The sequence below is a fragment of the Terrapene carolina genome, unplaced genomic scaffold (assembly GCF_002925995.2).
Source record: "Terrapene carolina triunguis isolate 2854851 unplaced genomic scaffold, T_m_triunguis-2.0 Scaffold23, whole genome shotgun sequence".
NCBI lineage: Eukaryota > Metazoa > Chordata > Testudines > Emydidae > Terrapene > Terrapene triunguis.
In genome coordinates, this window is record NW_020664374.1 from 17,093,987 (window position 1) to 17,117,233 (window position 23,247).

A 23,247-nucleotide genomic window follows, 5' to 3' on the forward strand; every position below is an offset into this window, starting at 1 on the left:
AGATTGCCATTAGACAGTGTAAAATAATTTTGGAGTTAGAAAATCCACAGTGGGGACCATTGTCATGCAAGTGCTTAGGGCCTTTAATCATCTGCTATGCAGGACTGTGCCTCTCGGCAGCGTGCAGAAGGACATAATGGATGGATTTGCAGCAATGGGTTTCCCAAACTGCAATGGTACAATAAATGGCATGCATATCCCTATTTTGCCTTGCTACAGAGTACATCAACAGAAAGGGCTACTTTTCTATGGTTATGCAAGCCTTGATGAATAACCAGTATTGGTTCACCTATTGATGTGGTTTGGTCAGGGAAGCTGGATGACCCTCGCATCTTTAAGAACACAGTACTCTTCAGAAAGCTACAACAGGAACATTCTTTCCCAACTGGTGGATTACCATTGAGAATATTGGAGTGCCAGAAGTGATTCTGGGGGACCCAGCTTACCCCTTGTTCCCCTAGCTCATGAAGCCGTACACTGGCCACCTTGACAGCACCTAGGGAAGATTCAGTTATCAGCTCAGCAGGTGCACAATGACCATTGAATGTACTTTTGCTAGATTGAAGGAATGCTGGTGGAGTTTACTCACTAGATTGGATCTCAGTAAGAAAAATATTGCAGTGGTTATAGCTCTCTGTTGCATCCCGCATAATATATGTGAGGCAAAGAGGGAAAAGCTGCCGCCTGGGTGGAAGTGGAACATGTGTCTCCTGACATTGAACAGCTAGATGCCAGAGCTATTATAAGAGCCTAACGTGGAACTATGCATTTGAGGGAGGCTTTGAAAGAGCATTTCAACAGTCAGTCACAGTAGTGTTCTGTGCTGGAGTGTTCCTTGGGCCTGGAGCTTTGGGTGCTGCTAAGAATTGTCGTGTTTGATGTGCATTTATAAGTGTGCAGGTTTTTCCTGAATCTATGAATTTTATGTGGTGCTTGGTGTGTATCTTTCATGTACTGTTTGCTTTGTCTGCTTCTATGCACTCTGAAATATTTGTTGTAAACCAATAGAAAGTTTAATTCTCCAAAAATAGAACTTCATTGAGTTGGGCGGGGGGGGTGGGGGAAACAGTGCAGAAAATCAATATTTTGGTGGTGGGGGGGAGGAATGTTATACAAACTGTTAACATAAATTAAAAGGGTGAAAATTTAAAATTAGAAAGGGAGTAAACATTTTGTCTATTTGAGTGCACAAATGTAGTTGGTTGTGGCTAGACATAACCTGACCTGTGAGAACCACACGGTTGGTGTATGTGAAGCTGTGGTTTTCCTTGATGTCCCCTGGCATAGAGTGGTGTAGGGGGTAAGGATTCTGCCTGTGACGGCTTGTGGTATGTTGGGGGGCGGGGAGGTGTAGGGAGTGGCGACTGTGGAGTTTTCCAAGGACAGCAAAGGGTGGAGATTCTTGGATTTTTGGACTTGTAGGTCAACCAGGGTCTGAAGCATTTGGTTTGCTGCTGGAGAAGACCCATTCTGTGCAGTTGTGTTTCCGTCTCCTTGTCTTGCTGGGACTCCTGGGCCTTTTTCCTGTCCTCTTTCTCCTGCTGTCGGTCATGTTGGCCTTCCAAGCCCTTTTGTTCACAGTCCAGTGCAGCAGTAGCTCACGTAATTTTGCTGAACATGTCCTCCCTAGTCCTCTTCTTTCTCCTCATGAGTGTGAGGCGTTCTGCGAGCATGGAGGGGGCACCCCTCAAATTTGCCATGCCAGAAGCTGCTGATTTAAAAACAGACATATGTACCATTGGATTAACAATCACCATGGAAAGGGATAAATAAGTTTAAAAAATCCCCTCCTTTATTCCCATAAACACTTTTAATAAGAAATGCTTATTGAGACACTTCAGCTTTGGACTGCCTCAGCACTGCAGTGCTCTCCAGACCCAGCAAGTATGGCAGAGCAAGGGTGAGGAGTAGGAAGGATTTTCTGTTGCATGAAGCGATAAAACTTCAGACCCTATTCCATGAGTATAGGGCAGTAACACTGATTACTGGCACTGTTTTCCACAGGCAGCGGTGATTTTAGTTGATATCTCACTCCTGAGGTTTGCAAAGGCACAGAGAACACAGCTGCTACTGCTGTCCTGAAGCTGCCTGTGCCTGTAGCCCATATGCTGCAGTGGTGCTAGCCAAACTCATTGCCGAGTGGCGTGGGAAAGTGTCCTACAGCAGAAGAAGAAACAATGCCGCAATCCCCAGAAACCTTTGGGAGACGATTGCGGAGTATCTCCATGAAAGTTTCATTGAGATCTCTCAGGAAGATAAAAGGGACATACCTACTAACCATAAGCAAAGTGCACTGCCTGGCCCTCAGCTGCACAATCCAACAGCAGAATGAAAAGCAGATGCCAACTCTGCCTCTGTTTGTACCTTTTTACCTCGTCTTGCGCAAATAAACAGTGAAAGGTCTATACCTTTGTCTTAACTTGGGGGTGGTCCATGGGCCATTTTTAAATTTAAACATTCTAAGGAAAAGTGTGTGCACACACTTAGCTGAGCTTCCTTCCCCTACATTAGGCTCATCTATGTTCACCAGACAGGACTGGCTAGACTAGCAGAATCTCAAACAGCTCCTGGCTTGTGGTATGGTTGGAGTCCCTTGCCACCTAACAAGCCTCACCACCTGCTCCTCCTCTTCCTATTAGTTGTCCACATCAGGAGTGTCTGTCACAGGCTCCTCTGAGGTATCCATAGTGGTCTGCAGGGTGCTCGCTGCCAAGTATGGCATGCAATTGGTTGTAAAAGCGGCAGGTCTGTGGGGCAGCACCAGATCTATTATTACGCTCACTGGCCTTCAGCCATCCCTGGCGGAATTCTTTCTTTTTCACATGGCACCACTGCTGATCCCTGTCGTACCCCTCTGCATGTGTCTCCTGTGTAATCTTCTCATAGGTGTTCATATTTCTACATCTAAACCATAGCAGTGCTTGCACAAACTCCTCTCCCTGTAAACCCAGGAGATCCAATAATTCCTGTCTGCTCCTGGTAGGAGTGCATCTAGTGTGTGGTTGGTTGGGCAGTTGCACGCAACGAAGGTTGTCTGACAGGTGTGCTTGCTGAGGTGGGGGCAGTCAGTGAAAAGGCATTTCAGAAACACACAGGAGGCACTGGGAGGGAGGGAGAGGAGTTGATCAGCAGTGCCGAGGGACCCAGACATAATTCCACCCGCTCCCCCGAGCATGCCATGTCCCCGCCCTCTCAGGACCTCCAACAGGCTGCTGAACAGCTGTTCCCCAGTGTGCATGAGGCACTGGGAGGGAGGGGGAGAAGTTGATCAGTGGGGCCAGTGGACCCCCTGTTTGAGAAACACGAATCTACAGTATTCAGTCCACGTGACCTGTTTTTCTAATTAATGAAATTAGCCCTAGGATCACTGCTAACTATCTAACATAAACTCCTACATTTATGACAGACTCAGTGCAGTTCGAAAAGCTTGCACATTTGGTCTCATTTTATGTCTGTATACAACTAGAACTTGAAAGGCAGTATGAAATATTAACTGTGATAGACATATGCAGTGCTCTGTCATGTTAGTTAATAACAGTAACTTGTTCAGTTTTAAAACTACTTTACAGCAATCTTTGATTTAAACGTTACAAAATAAAGACAGACACTAACTCTCTGATAGTCTTTAAAACATACACACAAGTACGTGCACTTCCTTTACTAATTACTCGGTTTTAGGAACTGGTCAATTGACTGACTTAGGTCATCGTCAAGGAGAAAGTCTGTATATTACTTATCACCAGACCTTTGCTCAGCTTTCAGCTCAGTTATCGTTCGCAGCAGGAGCTGACACTGTTTTACTACTGTATATGGCACATATAATATCAATGTTTGATATTAATTTAATATTTTAATTCATTTACTTATTCACAGATAGGGAAAAAGGGAAGTCTCTTCACAATCTTGTGAAAGGCTGCAGCAACTCTAGCTGTTAGACCTTAGGTTATTATTCTGTTAGCTGTCTGTTCTGTCTTTCTAAAAGGCTTTGATACCTGGGCAATTCTTAAATAGTAACAACTCCTAATTTTGGGACCTTAGTTAATACAGCAGTACCAAACAAGAGTAAGACTTTATAGTCTGCAGTAGGTTTAGTCTTAGATAGTTATGCCTATGTCCAAAAAACAATTAGTTATTTTAATTCAGATAAATGTGAAATAGTGAATTTCACACCAAAAAAAAAAGTTTACCTTTTTTAGCCATGTTAGGTTAATGTTTAAATATGAACCTTATTCAAGATTGAACAATTGCAAAAGAAAAATGAAATAAAACAAACACAGCAACTAAAAAAGGAAAAAAAGCATAATTCCATTTAAAATTGACTAGGTTGGCAACAGGTCAGCTCTTCAAGCATCGTGCTGTTCATTATCTTTTCATCATTAAGCATCAACTGTTTCATCTATATCTTTGTTATCAAATTAATCAGTAACTCATTTTCCCTCTTAACTTAATATTCTTCAGATGAACTTTTCATCTGTTCTTTCTTTAATCATATTTTGTGATACATGATCACCAGCTTCCCAGCAGTGAAGGTCTTCAATCTGTTTCTGTTTCTTGAATGATGATTCCCTAAACCAACCAGTTTTGTTCCGCAGATTCAGTAGCGCATGCATGTGTTAAAAGAATATCTGCCACTGTAGCAAGAACATGAGGAGGACGCAACCCTTTCCCTCATGATGGAGCATGTTGTTTTTATATTCAGCTGCTGGGAGTGCACTTTGCATTGTTTTAGAACTGACTGGGCTTTTTTTTGCTTTATATTTTGCTGTCTCCATCATCATTGCTTGTTTGTTTGTATTTCCTTTAACATTTGCAACAGTCACTCTGAGATCACAAGCTGAATCAGATTCATGGTCAGATTTTGGCCCTGGAAGCATGGATCCAGAAGGTAGGCCGTATTATGAGCGAGAGTGATCACTTGATTTTTTTTTTTTTTGGTGATATTTTCTTCTCTCTCATTCTCTTCCACTTTTGTAAATGAACTGTGTTCAGTATTCTTGCATGTTTCTTAACATTGAGAAACTTGTTCTTGGCATCAGACAGTGCAGAACTATTATTTTTCATATTCTAAATGACTTATCTACAGTATCAAGCAGTTAAATGAATTTGTCTTTTCACATCCAAAAGACATCATCATCAAGAATGTTAGTGCAGACTACTCAGGGAGAACACCCGGCCACCCCTTCTTCAACAGCAGCTGAATGAAGAGTCTTTTTGCATATTTGAAGTTCAAGACATTTAATAGAAGATGCCCATCGAGTAAGAGTAGGCTTACTCAGTGTGAATGAAACTGAGTGCTATACTAACTGATGCTGAAAAATGTTTGCTGGTACTTGTTTGCTTTTGAAAATCTTGACCGCGCTTTTCACTTGTAGCATGTGATGCGATGTTGAAGATCTTACAACTTTGCAAGTGAAAAACTGCATAATATGGGCAGCATATCCATAACACAAGTTGTGGATACACATCAGCAAAATTCAAGTAGTGTTCATGTTAGCCATGTTGTTGTTCACAACAAAAATAACCTTCTGTGGACCCAATTCACTAATTATATTTTTTAACTGGTCAGCTCAGTTACACATTGGAATAAATAAAACACTGGCTGTGGGGTTATCACCATGAAGTTGATGACATCTTCACTGCAAATATTGTTCCATCCCTCCAGACACTAGAAGTACATGAGGCGCTTATGCGGTAAGAACACCAAACTTTTTTTCACATCCTCTGCTTTGGCATTCAGAAGACTTCTGCAAGCCATTTCTTTCTTGGTCCTTTGGGTGCAACTTACAAAAATAAATTTAGTGTATAAGGATTTTCGATTATATGAAATGGAGTATTGCTGGCATAATTACTTCTAGCAAATGTAGGGGTAAGTTCGTTTTTCTTGTAGTAGGACATTCTATATAAAAAAACTTTTGATACTGATTTGATGAACATCTGAAGACTTTCCAGGAGTAGGAGTTTTTGATGCCGAAGCAAATAAAGTAACAAAATTCTTATTTGAAGATGAAGAAATGGAATTAGCATCATTTTCATTGCCACTTACATCACCGTATTCATCAAAAGACACCAGGCTTCATGATGCTGCTGTCAACGACAAAGTAGAAGAGTACACAGAAGAAAACAAACTTCGATGTAGACCCGTTTACTCTTCCTTGCTGTTTGCCTATAATCTTTTGACAGTAGCTGGACACATCACAAAAATTCCTCAAGTGAGGGTTCTCTATTCTATCTACATTTGTCTGATATCAAGAGAGCATAACTTGCACTTTGCTTTAACAGTGTTTCCATGTTCATGTCTAGTAATTATTAAAAATATATATAAAAATATTTTGGCTTTCCTCAACTCTGCATAATTTATGATATTACTATTGTTAATGTCTCACTATTTCTGGATTGCTGTCTCAGTTATGAAATATCTCTTGAACTTTAATCAACCAGTAGCTATTCAGTCTTTCTAAGCGCTGCTGATTGGAAGATTCCATCCAGTCAAAATGTTTTTGGGCATGTTGTCCCCTCCCAGGACCTTTAAAGACTCCCAGATCACATGAAGGTAGAGGTGGGCAGTCGGCTCCTTCTTCCTACAGCAAACACACAGGCTCATAAGCAGCAGTAGAAAAAGGAACAGAGCGGAAAGGGGAAGGGGAGGGGCTCTACAGAGATGTGATGTCACAAACCTCCATTAACAGAACTTTCCATATTTATCAGCAAGGTTTGGTTGGAGATAAGTGGGGGGGAGTTGATGGAGGGGATATTTGAGGGAGAGAAGTGGGGGTTTATTTACATAGGCCTATAACATGGGTTGTTCGTGTTGAGGGCAGTGGGGTTAATAGCTGTGATATTTTTGTTTAGGGAGGACGTTTGATGGCTAGGCATCTTTTCTTTGTGTTCGAGGAGGAGGTTTAATGACTGAACACTCCTTTCCCTTCTCCAGCCTCTTCTGAATTTATTTCTGTAGGTTTGTCTTGGAAGTTTAGATTGACCAGGGCCAGGGACCATGTCTTTTAACTCGTTTAATGCGCTTTGTAGACCACCATGAACAATGATGGCCTGGTATATAAATAGATACATGTATAATGTTTGTTCTAGAAGATTCCAGCCAATTAAGATGATCAACTTTCAGTTAGTTCACCTTTTCCCCATCAGATGTCATTAGCTTGTAGTAAAGTAAGTAATCAAGACATTTGGACACCATTAAATTAGGCTTGAATAAAGACTGGGAGTGGATGGATCATTACACAAAGTAAAACTATTTCCCCATGTTTATTTTTCCCCCTATGGTTCCTCACACCTTCTTGTCAACTGCTGGAAATGGGCCATTTTGATTACCACTACAAAAAAATTTTTCTCTCTCCTGCTGGTAATAGCTCACCTTAACTGATCACTCTCATTATAGTGTGTATGGTAACACCCATTGTTTCATGTTCTCTGTGTGTGTGTGTGTGTGTGTGTGTGTGTGTATATATCTTCCTACTGTATTTTCCACTGCATGCATCCGATGAAGTGGGTTTTAGCCCACGAAAGCATATGCTCAAATAAATGTTAGTCTCTAAGGTGCCACAAGTACTCCTGTTCTTTTTGTGGATACAGACTAACACGGCTGCTACTCTGAAACAAGACACTTCAGTAAGTTTGCTAACAGATGTCACCATGTTGCAATAAAAAAGCTAGGCCATCACCTACATCTGCGCATGGTTGCTGGAATATCCAATATTTGACCATGGTTAAATAGTAGGCTGTTAATTGATAGGTTTAACAAGCTGATCTACTGACCAAACATTGCTATTACAATCCCATTGGTTAATGCATCTGAGGACCTTGTAGATGAAAGAATAGGAAAACTTATTCTGAATTACCAAAAACTTCCTTTTTCTGATCCAATCCTCCCATCTTTGGAGAATTTCTTTGGTGTGTAGGATTAAAAAGCCCTGTTGGTCCATTCAGCTTGGTTCTTAAGAAATATGCTCTACAGAAGAAATTCACAGCTTATTACTATAGCATATATAAACTTTCTAACAAGTTTCAGTCTACAGGGTGTTATCCTTAGCTGTGAAAGCTGTTTAAATTGGCAGGTTTTTCAGAGTGCCTGTCCATACCCTCACATATCAGTGATTGATAGGTCTGGTTCTGCTTGCATAACTGCATGCAGGCTGAGAGCCCGTTGGTTAATAGTTCTATAGACCTTGTAACTCAGAGGAAATTTTTGGTAAATCAGAATAGGTTTTCATAGTCTCATATTCCAAGACTGTCCATACACACATTTGGAATTAACTTGTCCACAGGACAAAAAAAAAAAATACCCTAAACAATTGTAGTAGTCTACACTGATCTTGGTGAAGGTCTGTAGATTTCACTGTTCTCTTCTGAAGCTATTTAAAGTTCATTCAATCTAAGTTTAAGTTGTTTTGACTAGGCTGAAAAAGATGGCACTCTCATCTACATTTTCTTAAATATACTCTCTAACTTTAGTTGGAGGAGAGCCGGAATGTTCAAAAGCAGATGAAGATACTGCAGAAGAAACAAGCACAGGTTGTGAAAGAGAAAGTTCACTTGCAGAGTGAGCATAGCAAGGCCATTCTAGCACGCAGCAAACTGGAATCTCTGTGCCGGGAGCTTCAGCGTCATAACAAGACTTTAAAGGTTAGTTTATTTGTGTAAATTGTTTTAAGGTAAACCCTATTTCTGATTGCTATTTATATTCATACTTGCTGCTAGCTAGCTGGTATTTGCGCTGTTTCATGTCCAATACCCAGATCAATAGAGAATAACAACCTTTTTGAGTATCGGGATTGTGGGAATTGGTGTGTTTACTTTAGTTAGTTTCCTTACTTAAACTGGTCCATGGATCATACTAGTTTAGACTGCTGTAGTGTCTAGTCTTGCCGTAATAGTTACTGAGAGCTGTGGTGTTGGCTGCTAGTAAAATAACATGAATGAAATCAAAACAGTGTAAAATGACAAGATATAAACAAAGCTTGAATTGGCATGAGTAAGATGGAAAGGAGGTTGAGATTCCATTCATTTCCCTAGGTGGTTATTGTAGGGAATTGCTTCACCAAATAACTGTTTTATTAACTTTAGGGTAGCTTTTAATTGAAGTACAAAAACATTGGTGAGGAGATGAACACAAACCATTCAGCTTTCTGTTTCAAATGTATCAATGCAGGATTTTTTTGCCTCCTGGATAATCATTGCTGGCCTTACCAAACCATACTTACATCAGTTAAACTCTTTCTCAAGCCATAAAGACGAATGCTCTTCAAGCATACAATAAACCATATCAGTTTTAGGTCAATTGAAAAGTAAAAACAAAAAAAAATGCTAGAGCTTCACTTGCCAATACCAAAATATATAGAGCATGGTAATAGACTGCTGAATGTATTTTAAAATATCTACATTAAAACACCCAGCTAAATCCAGAGTGGTTGCAAGACCAGGAACCAGCTTCCCTAAAGAAGCATCCTGATAGCACATTTGATCTCTTATCCACACAAAGCGCACTGAATTGGTAAGGATTTAATTTTGTCAGTTTGGGCAAAACTTTGGTTTTGGTTTTTGAACATACCAATGTTGTGGAAGTATTCAGACCTGAAGTATTTATTTTGACCCATCTCTATCTTAAATATTGATTATACGGGCATATTACATCACTTTTGACTTGCACACCATTAACAAATCCTTTTGGATAAAAGGAAGAAAACATGCAGCAAGCACGTGAAGAAGAGGAGAGACGTAAAGAAGCAACTGCACATTTCCAGATTACACTGAATGAAATTCAGGCCCAGCTGGAACAGCATGATATACACAATGCCAAGCTCCGCCAAGAAAATATTGAATTGGGGGAGAAGCTGAAGAAACTAATTGAACAGTATGCTTTGCGGGAAGAGGTAATTTAAATTTATGCTTCCATAGGCACTCAAATTAGTTTCCTTACTACATTTAAGTGGTGGCTTTCTAAAAACATTCTTCAGTAATTTAAGTGGTAAAATTGCATGGTATACTCTACATAAATAAAGATAAATGCCTTTTTTAATTTCAGGCCTTCTTAACAAAAATTAGGTGGCTATTTGGCCCAAAATCTCTTCTTTCAATCCCCATCCCATTTCCATGGGGTTCTCTGGATCCCTAACAGAGCTCAAAGGATCCATTTTTCCAGACATTTCCACTGACATTAATGGCCTTATTATAATTGCACTAAAATGTGTGGTGCATTAAGTCATTAGCAATTGCACATTTTTCATTATATTATAAGGTAATGGTTCAATTTGAGTGGACAAAACGAGTAAAAGTGGTGGAACATGTTTAGGAAGGTCTTCTGTAGATGTATTTTGGGTTGTTGACTTAGTCATCTTATGCAAACATATGTTTAAATGAGTTCTTCTAAATTAGTTTATGAAAAAGAGTATTTAATTGTTTGAAACAATGTGCTGCTGTTCTCATGAACTTTTAAGGAGCCTGCTTTGTTTCCCAAGTGTGTGCTGCCCAACTTTCCATTACCTTTGTTTTGTCCACTTAACTCCTGTTTTCTTGCATAACGTCTGCTGAAATCGCACCCTATTTCTAAGATCTTTACAATTGAGACTTTAAAAAATGTAGTATGTTTTTTCAATTTTTATATATAATCAGTAATATTTAATTTAGAAATTATATTTATTATAAACATTTCCTCACTTTGCTTAGTGGTGCTACAATTTAAAGTTCAGCTTTCCTCAAATTTCAGTTGTTATACATTAATTCCTCAAATGTAACTGGGTGTAGATCTGTATTCAAGATAAATATTTTAATTGAGCTGTATATTAGATTGATACTGAGGAAATCATATTCACTGATGAAGTGCACAGTTGTCTGTTCGAAGTGTAGGAAAGTAAAATGAAGGTTATTTATTAAACTACATTTGCATTTATGTTGTAAATATAAGTTAGAAGTGATCATGATTAAAATCAGTTCACTTTCGTAGGCCTGGTCCACACTAACCCCCCACTTCGAACTAAGGTACGCAAATTCAGCTACGTTAATAACGTAGCTGAATTCGAAGTACCTTAGTTCGAACTTACCGCGATTCCAGACGCGGCAGGCAGGCTCCCCCGTCGATGCCGCATACTCCTCACGCCGAGCTGGAGTACCGGCGTCGACGGCGAGCACTTCTGGGATCGATCCGAGATCGATTTATCACGTCTAGACAAGACGCGATAAATTGATCCCAGAAGATCGATTGCTTACGTCCGGACCAGGAAGTAAGTGTAGACCTGCCCTTTGTGAGTACTACGGCTTTCTTTGGTTCCCAACCAGCAGTTGTAGAATACGTATTCTCTGATTTTTTTTCATAGTGTGGATTGTTTTCTAATACTTAGGTTGTCATGAACCACTTCTCTCCCCTCTCATTCATGATCACCTCCTGTGGCAACCAGAGCAATTGTTTGTGGAAAAGTAATACTAGGAAGTTAATGTAATTTAGTGCTATTTAACAGCTGGAAATGAGATGTGACCAATCAGCTGTTTGTAGGCCACAGTTTGCAAATCTTTGCATTTACTTTCTGGTTTTTAAGTAAAACATGGTTGGGTCATGTTTTCATGCTTCTCTCATCAACTGTGAGGGGCAGAAACTTTTTTAAATGAAAGTTCAAATTCTCCTGTAGTCACTTGACTCTGGAGGTTGGGCTTAAAGAAAAACACCACATATATTGTGATCCAATGGTCAGGCAACCCTGACCATTGGATCACCAGGCCTGAATACTAAAACTGTTTTTAAAACTTTTTTTTTTCCCATTAAAAAATCTTTTATGTTGGTTTAACTATGTACTGCTCATATTACACTGTCAGGTTTTACTTTTTCCTTAGCATATTGACAAAGTGTTCAAGCATAAAGAATTACAGCAACAACTGGTGGATGCCAAACTTCAGCAAACAACACAACTTATAAAAGAAGCCGAGGAAAAACATCAGAGAGAGAGGGAGTTTGTAAGTTGCTTCTAAGCTTACTTTAAAAAACAAAAAACACAGCAACTGAAGGGGCAGCATATTTAGGGCTAAGATAGGGCTAAGGGCTTTTCTATAAGATACTAAGATCCAAATGGTTTAAATAAATTAAAAGGAACCTGAATTGTACCTGCAATATACAACTATACAGGTGCAAACAAATAATGTGCATGCAGCTGCAGCTTTTTTGCGGCACACTTCCTTGTTCTTCTGATGCCTGAATTTGGTCAGCTATGCTATAAGAAATGTGAGGCAGAAAGAGGGTGAAAGCAGAAATAATGTAAGCACCTTTAAGAGCACTTGCTGTTACCAGGAAGTGTGTGCCCAGTGTTTTCTGAGCTCATGAGACTGAAAAACTAAGAATTTTTACTTGCATTCTTCCAAGCAGTAGCAGCTTGGTTGGAAACTACGTAACACTGAAGTCTTCAATTGAAAACGTGCCCTCCTGGTGATGAAATGGCTTTAGACATTATAGGCCTGATCCAAAGCCTTTTTAAAGTCAGTTAGAGTCTTTGGATCAGGCCCTAAATATTCACTCCCCTCCACCCAAAGTAGTGACTTTGTTTCCAGAATTTGAACAAAATCTTACAAGGTGTTGGGGAGAGGGCTATGTCTTCTATTTGTTTTTATTATGTATTTATAGATAGGGTATAGAAAAAAACTTGAAGTTTCAAAATTGGCATGAATATAGTCTTCATTGAGAATGAGTACTTATGTGTGATTTGGGATGGAGGGGTCAAAAAAATCAAGTAACTTCTGGCCATGTTCACCAATCTTTGAAGACTGAGATTTAAAGATAGAGGATACCACACTGTTTTGGTAAAGAATTCTTGCTTAGAAGTACAGGTGTGTGAATCTTCTGTTTTCTAAAAGCTAAAACATACTGATAATCTCCTGATTTTAAATTAGACAAAGTAGATTTTTAGAAAGTTTAAATTTTAGCCAAGTTTGACAAAAACTCTCCTACTTTGACATCACTACACTTTCTCTCTTCAGCATTACTGCTTTACGTACAGCAGTCGTTAATGTTACTGGCATAGTTTTGTTTCATATAAGACAATCGTCGAAGCAGTCCAGTCTTTGCAAATAACTTCTTTAACATAGATGACAGGAGAATATCACAAGTGTGAAGCTAATTGTACTACATAACTTTTTTTCCACACTTGGGCATTCATATATTTTTGTAGTAAAATAGCTTTTTATTGTACTTCTGCATATCATTTAACACTTAGGTGTTCTACCAGAATGCAAACACAAACTGAATTTTCCCAACTGTTTGAGAGATTTTCCCGTGTAATAAAATCAATTCCAGTATATCAGTAAATGGTTTTAAAATATCAGCTAAGAACTATTAGTTTGTGACAGACGGGAGAACACAATAAGTAATCTGGCACAATTTTTACCTATTTTGTTCTTTAACAAATTAATTTTTTAACCATTTAATACAAGAGTAGGCAAGAACATGTTCAACTGTATGAAGTTTCATGGTAAATCAAACTTTCTCATTGATATTACTTTGTATCAAGCCATTGTTCTTCAAATGATTACATATGTCTATTACACTAGGTGCATGCACACCTTGTGCATAGATGCTGGAGAGTTTTCCCTACCAGTACCCACCCATAGGGGCAGCCATGCCAGTGCCATGGTGTCCCTCGTGCTCTGAGCCGAGGGTATAAAAGGCGGAGCTGCCCTGCCTATTCTTTGGTTCCTACTTACTGTCCATGATTGAAGCATGCTGGCAGCTCATTCCTCCTGGTAACGTACCTTTATAGCTAATAGTTGCCTAGCTGTAGTTAACAGTGATACTCGTTTTGGTCCTTTGGAACCCCTCTTCTTTTTTTCTCTTCCTTATTGTCAGGATTTGGCTCCAGGCTCGACTTGGTACCAGGGGAGACTATGCCAAGGTGCCCTGGCTTCAAGCCTTGCTCTGGGTGTCCCAAACCAATTCCTGTGAGTGATCCTCGCTCTCACTGTTTGAAGTGTTTAGGTGACAGGTGAACAGTCTTCCAAGGCTTCAAGACCAGAACAATGGAGCAAAGAGAAGATTCTCTCTCATACATCCTCATGGGGGCTGCTCTTTGCCCAGCATCAGAATCTGACCGAGGGAGTTCCTTGACCACGCTTTTCACATGTGCTCCCCCAGCCATACCTGTGGACCGAGACAAGAGAAAATCTCCCTCACCACAGCAGTCCTCAAAGAAACATAAATGCTCTGAGCATTGTAAGAGGACTGTTTTGTCTTCATCAAAGTCCTCCATATAGAATTCCTTAGTTTCAGAGCTTAAGCCACTCTGGTATCGTAGGTAGAGCATGCCCTTCAGCCCACCACTCCCCAGTACCGCAGTTTAGTGGCTCTTATAAAGTAGAGCTGTGGATCCACGTCCAGGACCGTGAATACTGGCTACTTTATTGGCACATATGGTGGAACCATTGCCCCTGCTTGCAGCGGGGCAAAGACCCCTTTCAGTACAGACCACTTCAGAGGCATACGAAGCTTGCAAAAGATCTGCTGAACCTCTCAGTACCACCGTCACTGATCATCCAGATTGACAGTGTCCTTCCAGAGCCAGTACACATGGTGCACGCTTTGGGGTATGTTATGATGCCTGTGACCTCAGGTCCTGTATTGCTTTTCCTCAATGTCTGTTCCAAGACCACTGGTAATGGCTCCACGTCAGATCATGGTACCAATCGCTAGGAAGCCCTTTCAGGTCCGTTTCCCAACTGTTTGTTTTCTATCAAGGACAAACGAGAGGGCATCCTGTAACAGTGCAATGGCTTTCTAAGTGGATCACCAGCTGTGTTGCCCAGGACGCCCCCAGAGAAGCTGTCTGTGCATTCAATCAGAGCCCACTAAGCCTCCACTGCATTTCTGGGAAATTGCCGCTTTGCAGATGTCTACAATAGGGACAGAGTTGTCTTTAGTCCACACATTTGCTAAACATTACACAGTTACTGTTGCATCAAGGAAATATGTGAATGGGAGGAAGAGTCCTGTAGTCCATCTTCCGATCAGACTCCTAGCCCACATCTCCATTGAAAACAGCTTGGGAGTCATCTAGTGTGATGGACATATGCAATTACTCAAAGAAGAAATGGTTACTCACCTTCTCGTAACTGTTCTTCAAGATGTGCTGCATATGTCCTTTTTGCAACCCACCCTCCTTCCCCAACGCATTAGAGTCTATCATCTAAGATTCTGGTACAAAGAAACCGAAGCGTGGGTGGTGCAGTTCTTCCCTTTATATACTTCGTGCTTGCAGCTCAAGGGATGCCTGGCTGCAGACTTGGCCAGCCCTGTGGGTGCCACTAGGGAAAACTTTCCAGCACTGGTGCACGAGGCACACCCCCCTAATTTAATAGACATATGCACCACATCTCGAAGAACAGCTACAAGAAGGTGAGTAACTGTTGATTCCCATTTACATTATCCTTAAAATTTTGCCCTTCGATATAATGTGCGATAATACAGTACCATTTTCTCCACTTTTTAGCTATTAAAAGAAGCCACTGAGTCCAGACACAAATGTGAGCAGATGAAGCAGCAGGAAGCCCAACTAAAGCAGCAGGTAACTGTACTGTTCGATACAGATGATCCACAATGACAATATCAATAGATGCTTATGGTTTTGACTCAAGCTTGACATTTGAGAAAATACAAAAAATTACAAATTAAACTTTCATTAATGGAAACATTGCATTTTTTATGGAAACTTTAATTGGTAGCAGTTGTCTGTTCAATGAACACTTCTCGTTATATGTACATTGGAGATATTAGTTAAAAATAAGATTTTCTTGAAATTGCTATTTGAGGCTCCCAGTTCCCTCCACATTACTGGAAAGTGATAGATGCTGAACTGCTAAGATTGTTTCATTAATTTAAAAGAATGCTGCATCCATTGTGCTAAGACTAGAATATCTGAACGTCTAAGGACCTGTCCTATCTGTGGCCTCCACCCCGCTGGCTATTTCACAACACCTCTCTTTTTCCCTGTGGGTGATTCTCTTCCCCAGGATATCACACCCTTTTTTCCTGGTCATTCTGGACCCACACAGTGCCCTCTGACTGGAAAATGAGCTAGGTCCCTTCTCTTTCCATAATGACTTGTGGCCCAATCCTTGTTAGCATCATGTCATTCTGAAAGAGATGGAGGGTAGTCAGTAATGAATCAACAAAGTTTACTATAAAACTTATTGATCCTTGCAGTCACTAAGGCCCTGTAACCCTGGGGTTCAGGTTGACTTTGCCTTCTTTTGCCTCATATGCACTTAGGCTGGGTCCAAATCCTGGTGCTTCTTCCTTCATAATATATCTAAAATTGAATCTTCTCTCTATCCATAATGCTAATCCTCCTGTCCAAGCATTCTTTCAGCATGATTACTACAGCCACCACTTCTACCTCCTCTGGTCTCCCCAGAACCCACATTGCTCCCTGCTTCTCCTGTTAATACAAAATAAGCTCCTAAAACAGTCTTCCTGTGGTCTTTTGTTTATGCCCCTTTCCACATCTACCTTAATCTGATTCTCCTTTCTCAGATTTTCATACACACCCCTGCACTTATCCCTACCTTTAATTCACAGAGATCTAACTCAGGTTTTCCCTACAGAATCCGATTCTTTCAAACTGGATTTGTTTAGCTCTAGGCCAGGCCAGTGTTTCTCAACATTTCTCAGGTTGGCCACCCCTTACGAAAGTCAAAAAATTTTGCAACATCCTTATACTCACTATAAAAGTGAAAGCAAAAAATGTATCCTTGATAAACCCATATAATTTATTTCTGTGTGTATTTCAAAGGGTTAATAGAGAACACCTGACCTTGAAGGATAAGGGTTTGTGGAGACTGGGGGAGGATCACCTTATGGCCACCCTCAGGGAGGTTACCTTTTGTGATTCTCTTTCCCTCCTCCCCCCCGTGACCACCAACCAGTTAAGAAATGCTGATCTGGACAAATTCCTGATGGACCCTTCTGCAAAATTGGAGAGGGAATGTGTTTTGTGTATTCAGTCCCTGTGCTTGAAATTATATGATCATGCCTCTACCAGCCTAAAATTTGCAAATTATGCCCCAGCCGTGATAAGGTTTGACTGGAAGAGAATTGAGAGAGTTCTGTTTGCTGCTTTAAAGTTTTTTTCAGGTTAAGTGGGAAGCTGCTAATAATGGCTGTGGTACTCCTAATTTGCCTATTCGTATAACAGCAGATTCAAAAATCTGTCCTCTGGCTAGAATGTTGTGTTTACTAGAAATTCCACGGATGAGGCTACTTCATTGTCCTTACCAAATAATCGTTAGTTCCCTTGCCCAGTTGGTCTCTTATAAGATGTGTAAACAAGGATATTAAAAGGCTTGTTTATTCCCTATCAGATCTCCACTTCCTTGGAGTTCCTACTCACGGTGAAAATTTGTTAGGATAACTTAGGCCCCAAACAAGTCCCCACTTCGATTTATGTTTGTAGGATCAGGGCTGTAGTTGTTTCTTAGCCATGTCTTTGAAATAGTAGCAAGACCATGTGGTTGAGAGCCTCGGAGGCGGATGTCACTTCAAATCCAATCTCACTATTACACATGTAGAATTTGCACTTTGTTACTAAATCCCACACCTATGACTACTTCAACTTTTATTATTCATCTGATCCTAATTTGCTTTGGTATTTTAATCCTTGCCTTGTTTAATATTTTGTATCTTAATTAGTTTTTAAATTACATATTTACACCTAAATTTGTGCTTAATTTTTCAAATTTTAGCTGTTACCTTTATTTGTGCATAGTTAGAAATGCACCTCTTTCAAACTTTTATTTAACTGAGATAACAACCCATGTCTTAATGCCTAACTTTTGTTAGAATATAATCTGTTGCTTTATAAAGATAGCCCTAGCTCAGCATCCATGCACAATTTGAGTAACCATCTATTTTTATACAGTCATCTACACATGCTTTAGGTGAAAATTTACCTGATAGATTAGAGGGGGAACGTAAACATTGTTCTCTTATCTTTGTTGCATTACTATTAGCTGAAATTTCTGATGTACCTTAATAAACATTGCTTGTGTGGTAACATTGCTATACAGTTTAAATATGTCCACATTTTTTTCCCCAAAGCTTTCTCTTTACATGGATAAGTTTGAAGAATTCCAGACCACCATGGCAAAGAGCAATGAACTTTTTACAACCTTCAGACAAGAAATGGAAAAGGTACTTTATATAATTATGATGTTAGAATTTCATGAAAAATATTAGAAAAAAAAATCTAGCTCCTTATTGGGCCTTAAAATCCCTGAAGAGGCTATATAGGTGAATACAATTTTAAAAGTATTTGTAGCTGGAAACACTGTAAAATGGCACATTAAAACTAGTTATCTACCTCTGATTTCAGTCTGATTACTGAGAGAGAAAAAATCAGCATAGTTGTGGAAGAACATGATGCAATCCATTCTTCTGAAACTCTTGGCGTAACTGCATGCCAAGTTCTGATTCCAAAAGCTAATATTAGAAGTAGAAAACAGGTTTTAAAAAAAAAAAAAAAATGGTCATGTGCAATACTTTTAGTTAGAAACTACTCTTGTTTATAAATGAAGAAGATGATTGTAGAAGCTTTTGAGGGAGGATGGAAATCATTTTTGTAACCACCATAATCTTAAAAGTAATATTTTTAAATGTTAGTTTAAGATTTTAATAATTTTTCATAGGTCTGACATGAAACCCTTTCCTGTAAATTCATTTTATAAGGTTACTTTGAAAACTAAGGTTTAAGCAACTTACTAAAACATTTTAATACGTGGTTACCTCTGTTTTGATCCTAGTTATAAAACTAGCTTTACTATATTTTTAGATGACCAAGAAGATAAAAAAACTGGAAAAAGAGACAATAGTGTGGCGTACAAAATGGGAAAACAACAACAAAGCTCTTCTGCAAATGGCTGAAGAGGTGGGTAACAATCTTCATAGTTTAAGGAACTGTGTAGTCACATTCAAGCAGGGCTTGACTCTACGTGGCCCTTCATTTCTAGATAGCTGGAGATTGTCAAGAAATGCTACGTAGCTACTCAAATTGTACCACTAATTTTTTTTTTTAATTGCTAACAATTTGTGCGTCTCCTTTAAATAACTTTTCCCAGGTAAATTGACCATCCTTCTTCTCAAGGACAAAATGAATTCTGCTTTTTGTAATTGCTATCCATGACATTTGATCTTCATATGTCTAGTCAGTCAAAAGCATAACGTAGGAATTGGCATCCTTAACCTATTGCTTATTAGGTAGGACCTTGTGGCAAAATTGTACAAACTATTTGAGTCTATTAAATACTGGGACAGGTACTAGTTTGACAACCCTAAAGAATCCTTGGAATTGTAAAACTCACTTAGCTGCAACTAGGGGTCAGTGTAGTTCTGCCATGTCTGTTAGTATTCTTTCTCTTATTACCAGATTTCATGGCAGAAATGTATATATGCTTGTGTACAAACTGCTTTGAAATCAGAAATATTTGGTACCCATTCACTAAAGTTGGCTGAGTTCCATAAGTAATATCCCTGTAACTGTAGTCTTGAATAGTAACAAGTTGTGTGTTTTAGTCTGTGAGCTCCTAGTGGACTCTTGTTCACATTAGAAAACACTTGGTCACAGCTGGCAGTATGTAGTACCTTATGTTGCATCTCATCAGACTGACCTGTCACCCCCCCTACATGTGGTCCCCCTTTGGTTTAGAACAGGGGTAGGCAACCTATGGCACGTGTGCCAAAGGCAGCACGCGAGCTGATTTTCAGCGGCACTCATGCCACCCGGGTCCTGGCCACCGGTCCGGGAGGCTCTGCATTTTAATTTAATTTTAAATGAAGCTTCTTAAACATTTTTAAAACCTTATTTACTTTACATACAACAATAGTTTAGTTATATATTAAAGACTTATGGAAAGAGACCTTCTAAAAACGTTAAAATGTATGACTGGCATGTGAAATCTTAAATCTGCGTGAATTAATGAAGACTCGGCACACCACTTCTGAAAGGTTGCCGACCCCTAGTTTTTGCCTGAGAATTTGCACCAACGCTGTCAATGCTCTGCCTTTTAGAGGGATTAAAGAGAAGACTTTAATCTCTAAGCCTGTCAAAGTAGTGCCTTTTTAAGAGAAATAAATTCCCCCCAAAAATCACTTCATTAGGTTAATCTCTGTTTATTTTTATTCCTTACAGAAAACAGTTAGAGACAAAGAATACAAAGGCTTTCAAATAAAACTGGAGCGTTTGGAGAAGCTGTGCAGGGCTCTTCAGACGGAGAGGAATGAGCTGAATGAGAAGGTGGAAGTTCTGAAGGAACAGGTTTCTGTAAAAGAAGCAGATGTGGATCTAGCAGTTGAGGTGTTGCAGTCCTGCACACTCAATTCCCATGAGGAGCTGGGAACTTCCACTGATACAGAACCAGGAATCCAATCAGATGCTGAATCAAGTGCAGCAAATGAAGGAAATGGCTCTGAAAAGACTGTCTCCACGAGTCCTGTTCCTGTTGACTAAAATGAAGCGTAAACACTGTATTGAGAGATATATTTTGTGTATAACTTTCTCTGTTGGTGGTAACTATTGGTTTTGTGGTGAAAATTTTCTTACTTTTTCTACCATATATGTATTTTCTTAGAACTACTGGACTTATGTGGTACAGGAAGCTGCATAGCAGCTTTGAATAGCGTAATCTATACATTTTCCACAACTGTGTTGCACATCTGCCTCATTTTAAAAAAATATTTTTCCATAAAGAATGCATGTGCATTTCCTCTCCCCTAAACACAAATCTCACCATGTCAGTTAAGACTTGTGTACAGATTTAACATTTCATGGGGAAAAGTGACAGGAGTGTCACTTCATTGGTTTGAAAATAACATTTTGCTTCTGTTAACTGAACTAAGGTTTGGTATACTAATGTAATTACCAAACTCTTCAGTAAATTATCTACATTCATCTAATGGCCAGTAGGAACTTCAACTATCTCACCTGATTATATATGAAAATAAGGGTCCAGAATATGATCAAGAATATTTTACAGGGTTTTAGTGTAGTTGTGGTATGACAAAAACAGCTTTCAAATATACATACTTTAATTTGCAGCTGGTAAAACAGGGTGTACAACTTTCTTGCAAACTTCTCAGGGTTGTGCTCTAAGGTTAATTCATAGACAGACAGACTGTATTTGCCCTCCCTGTGAATGTGTTCAATTTAACTTGCAAAGAAAGCATACAGGAATGAGTGTTTATGGAGTGAAGTTATCTGTAATGGAATATACACAACTGCAGAAGTGTTAGTCATTTTATGTTCCTTAACATGAAGCCTCAGCATTGCAGAGAATTCATAAAATGATTATTTCTGATTAGAGAAGTTGTATTAAATCTGGATATTTTAAAACAAGGAGTTCTTGTAGATACTTACTGCATTCAGTGCTTAAGACATCAATCTTTGGTTTGGATGTTCTTTACTTAGCACTGTATGCAATATATTTAAGGATCTGTAAAGAACACAGTTAATATTTGATCATGTGGATTCAAATATATTCCCAGAGTAAAACATTTAACTTGTCACACACCTAACCTGAAAAGACACTGATCAGCAGACAGAGTGCCTTCCTGGTACCTACTGCTTGTCTGGTAAAATTGGTAATTCAGAGGTTTCATGTTAAACTAATATGCCATAAGTAAAAAAAAAAAAAAAAAAAAATTTACATTTTAAAAAAATGTAATGGACTGCAGTTGTGAGCCTTAGTGTTTCATTTTGAAAACTTGGGTATCAAATTTTTAAGGGAACTGTTCTCTGGGACAGGCTGGGACCAACATTTATTTTTAGCAAGGCAGGTAATGTAGGCAGGTCATGTGTTAAGTAACAAGCTACTGTTAACTTTAGCCCATATATGTTCGCTTTCTAGTTTCAGTCACTTTTATTTTAAGAGATACAAACGTGTAGCTTTTTCTGGTACTTAATGTTCTTTGCACTTAACTTCAGTGGGGGATTTCTGAACCAAGCACATAACTTTCAATGAGCTTCCCTCCCCGCCCCCTTTGTTCTTTTTGGCAGTTTAGTGGCTAAATTACTTGAATGTTCAGGCTGCACTGAGCTCTTGATCCCTTCCCTGATGTAATGATGTACATTAAAATAATGTAGATGTCTTATAAAGAGAATAAGGTTGTATAAAGCCTGATAAATGTGTTTTAGCTCATACCACTGAACAAAACTGACATTTCTTAAATTGTGTAGCAAATGAGTGACATAAATTGGGAACTGGCCAGTTTTTCTCTACAATTTGCACCGTCTGTTTTGTATTCGTGGTCCACACATGGTGAAGTAATGAGAAGGTCGAGGTGAGCAGTCAGAGGTTGGACTCAGCTTTGAAACACTAATCACGGTAACCACATGGCAACAAAAATACTGGAAAGAAGAAACATCCTTCCAAAGTTGCTTCATCAAATGAATTGTCTGACGTTGTGCGTTGTCATGGAATCCAAAAACTGTAACAGAAGTAAGTGTTTAAATTTCTGCCAAAACTGGTCTTCAGTTAATAAATTAAGTGAACGTGAAATAATTTTCCTGAGGGCAAGTGAAGATCTTAATGTATGAATTACAGCACAACATACCCTTGGCAAAAGGTACAAATTTCACAAGTGAAGTGGAAAGTGCAGTTTTCTCTTTTTAAAATGTATTTGGTCTCCTGTATCTATAACCACCTTTCTTTTTAGAATGCGTGTTCCATGTGTAGTCAAGAGTGAACTTTGGACACTGCCACAAGGGCTGTAAAGATATGTGAGACGAATGGAAGAGCAGTACAGACGATATGTAGTTACTGGCTTGCATGTGTAAATGAAGCAGAATGCCACTAGTAAAGGGTTTTAAGGAATCTGGGATTTTCTTCTTATCTCTGTGTGACCCTGAAAAGGTCCCACATCACACCAACCTTCCCTCTAGCAAAGGTGGGCTGGACTTGGCTTCCTGGAAGCAGTTAATGTCATTCCATGCACTGGCCAAAGGGGTGTTGCTATAAAGAATGCAAGTGATAAGCCCAGCACTCACACTGATCTGCCATACAGCAGGCTGTTGCACTGCCACTGTACAGCCAAATTGGTTCCAGTAGGGTTTTTATGGAAACTTATATTGTGTATCTTCCATAACCACAACTGTTTTAATCTGGGCTGTAAATTTATGTAGCCTTTGATGTGTACACCTAATTGTTAGTTGGGCCCATGATTTTTACCATGCTTAGGCTGCAAAAAAAAAAAAAAAAAAAAAAACGTATGTGATGCAA

At 39.3% G+C, this 23,247-nt stretch overlaps 1 protein-coding gene across 1 annotated transcript in view; it reads left to right on the forward strand.

Moving 5' to 3' along the window:
* The window catches only part of LOC113406238 (gamma-taxilin-like), a 42,988-nt gene extending 20,811 nt beyond the window's left edge, over nt 1-22,177 (forward strand). Inside the window, exons 4-10 of the mRNA XM_026649742.2 lie at nt 8,467-8,637; nt 9,690-9,884; nt 11,836-11,955; nt 15,471-15,545; nt 18,077-18,169; nt 18,807-18,902; nt 20,163-22,177. Coding sequence (XP_026505527.1) covers nt 8,467-8,637; nt 9,690-9,884; nt 11,836-11,955; nt 15,471-15,545; nt 18,077-18,169; nt 18,807-18,902; nt 20,163-20,480 — 1,068 coding nt within the window. The 3' untranslated portion in view covers nt 20,481-22,177. The remainder of the gene's footprint in view (nt 1-8,466; nt 8,638-9,689; nt 9,885-11,835; nt 11,956-15,470; nt 15,546-18,076; nt 18,170-18,806; nt 18,903-20,162) is intronic.
* Nucleotides 22,178-23,247: the final 1,070 nt, after the last annotated feature.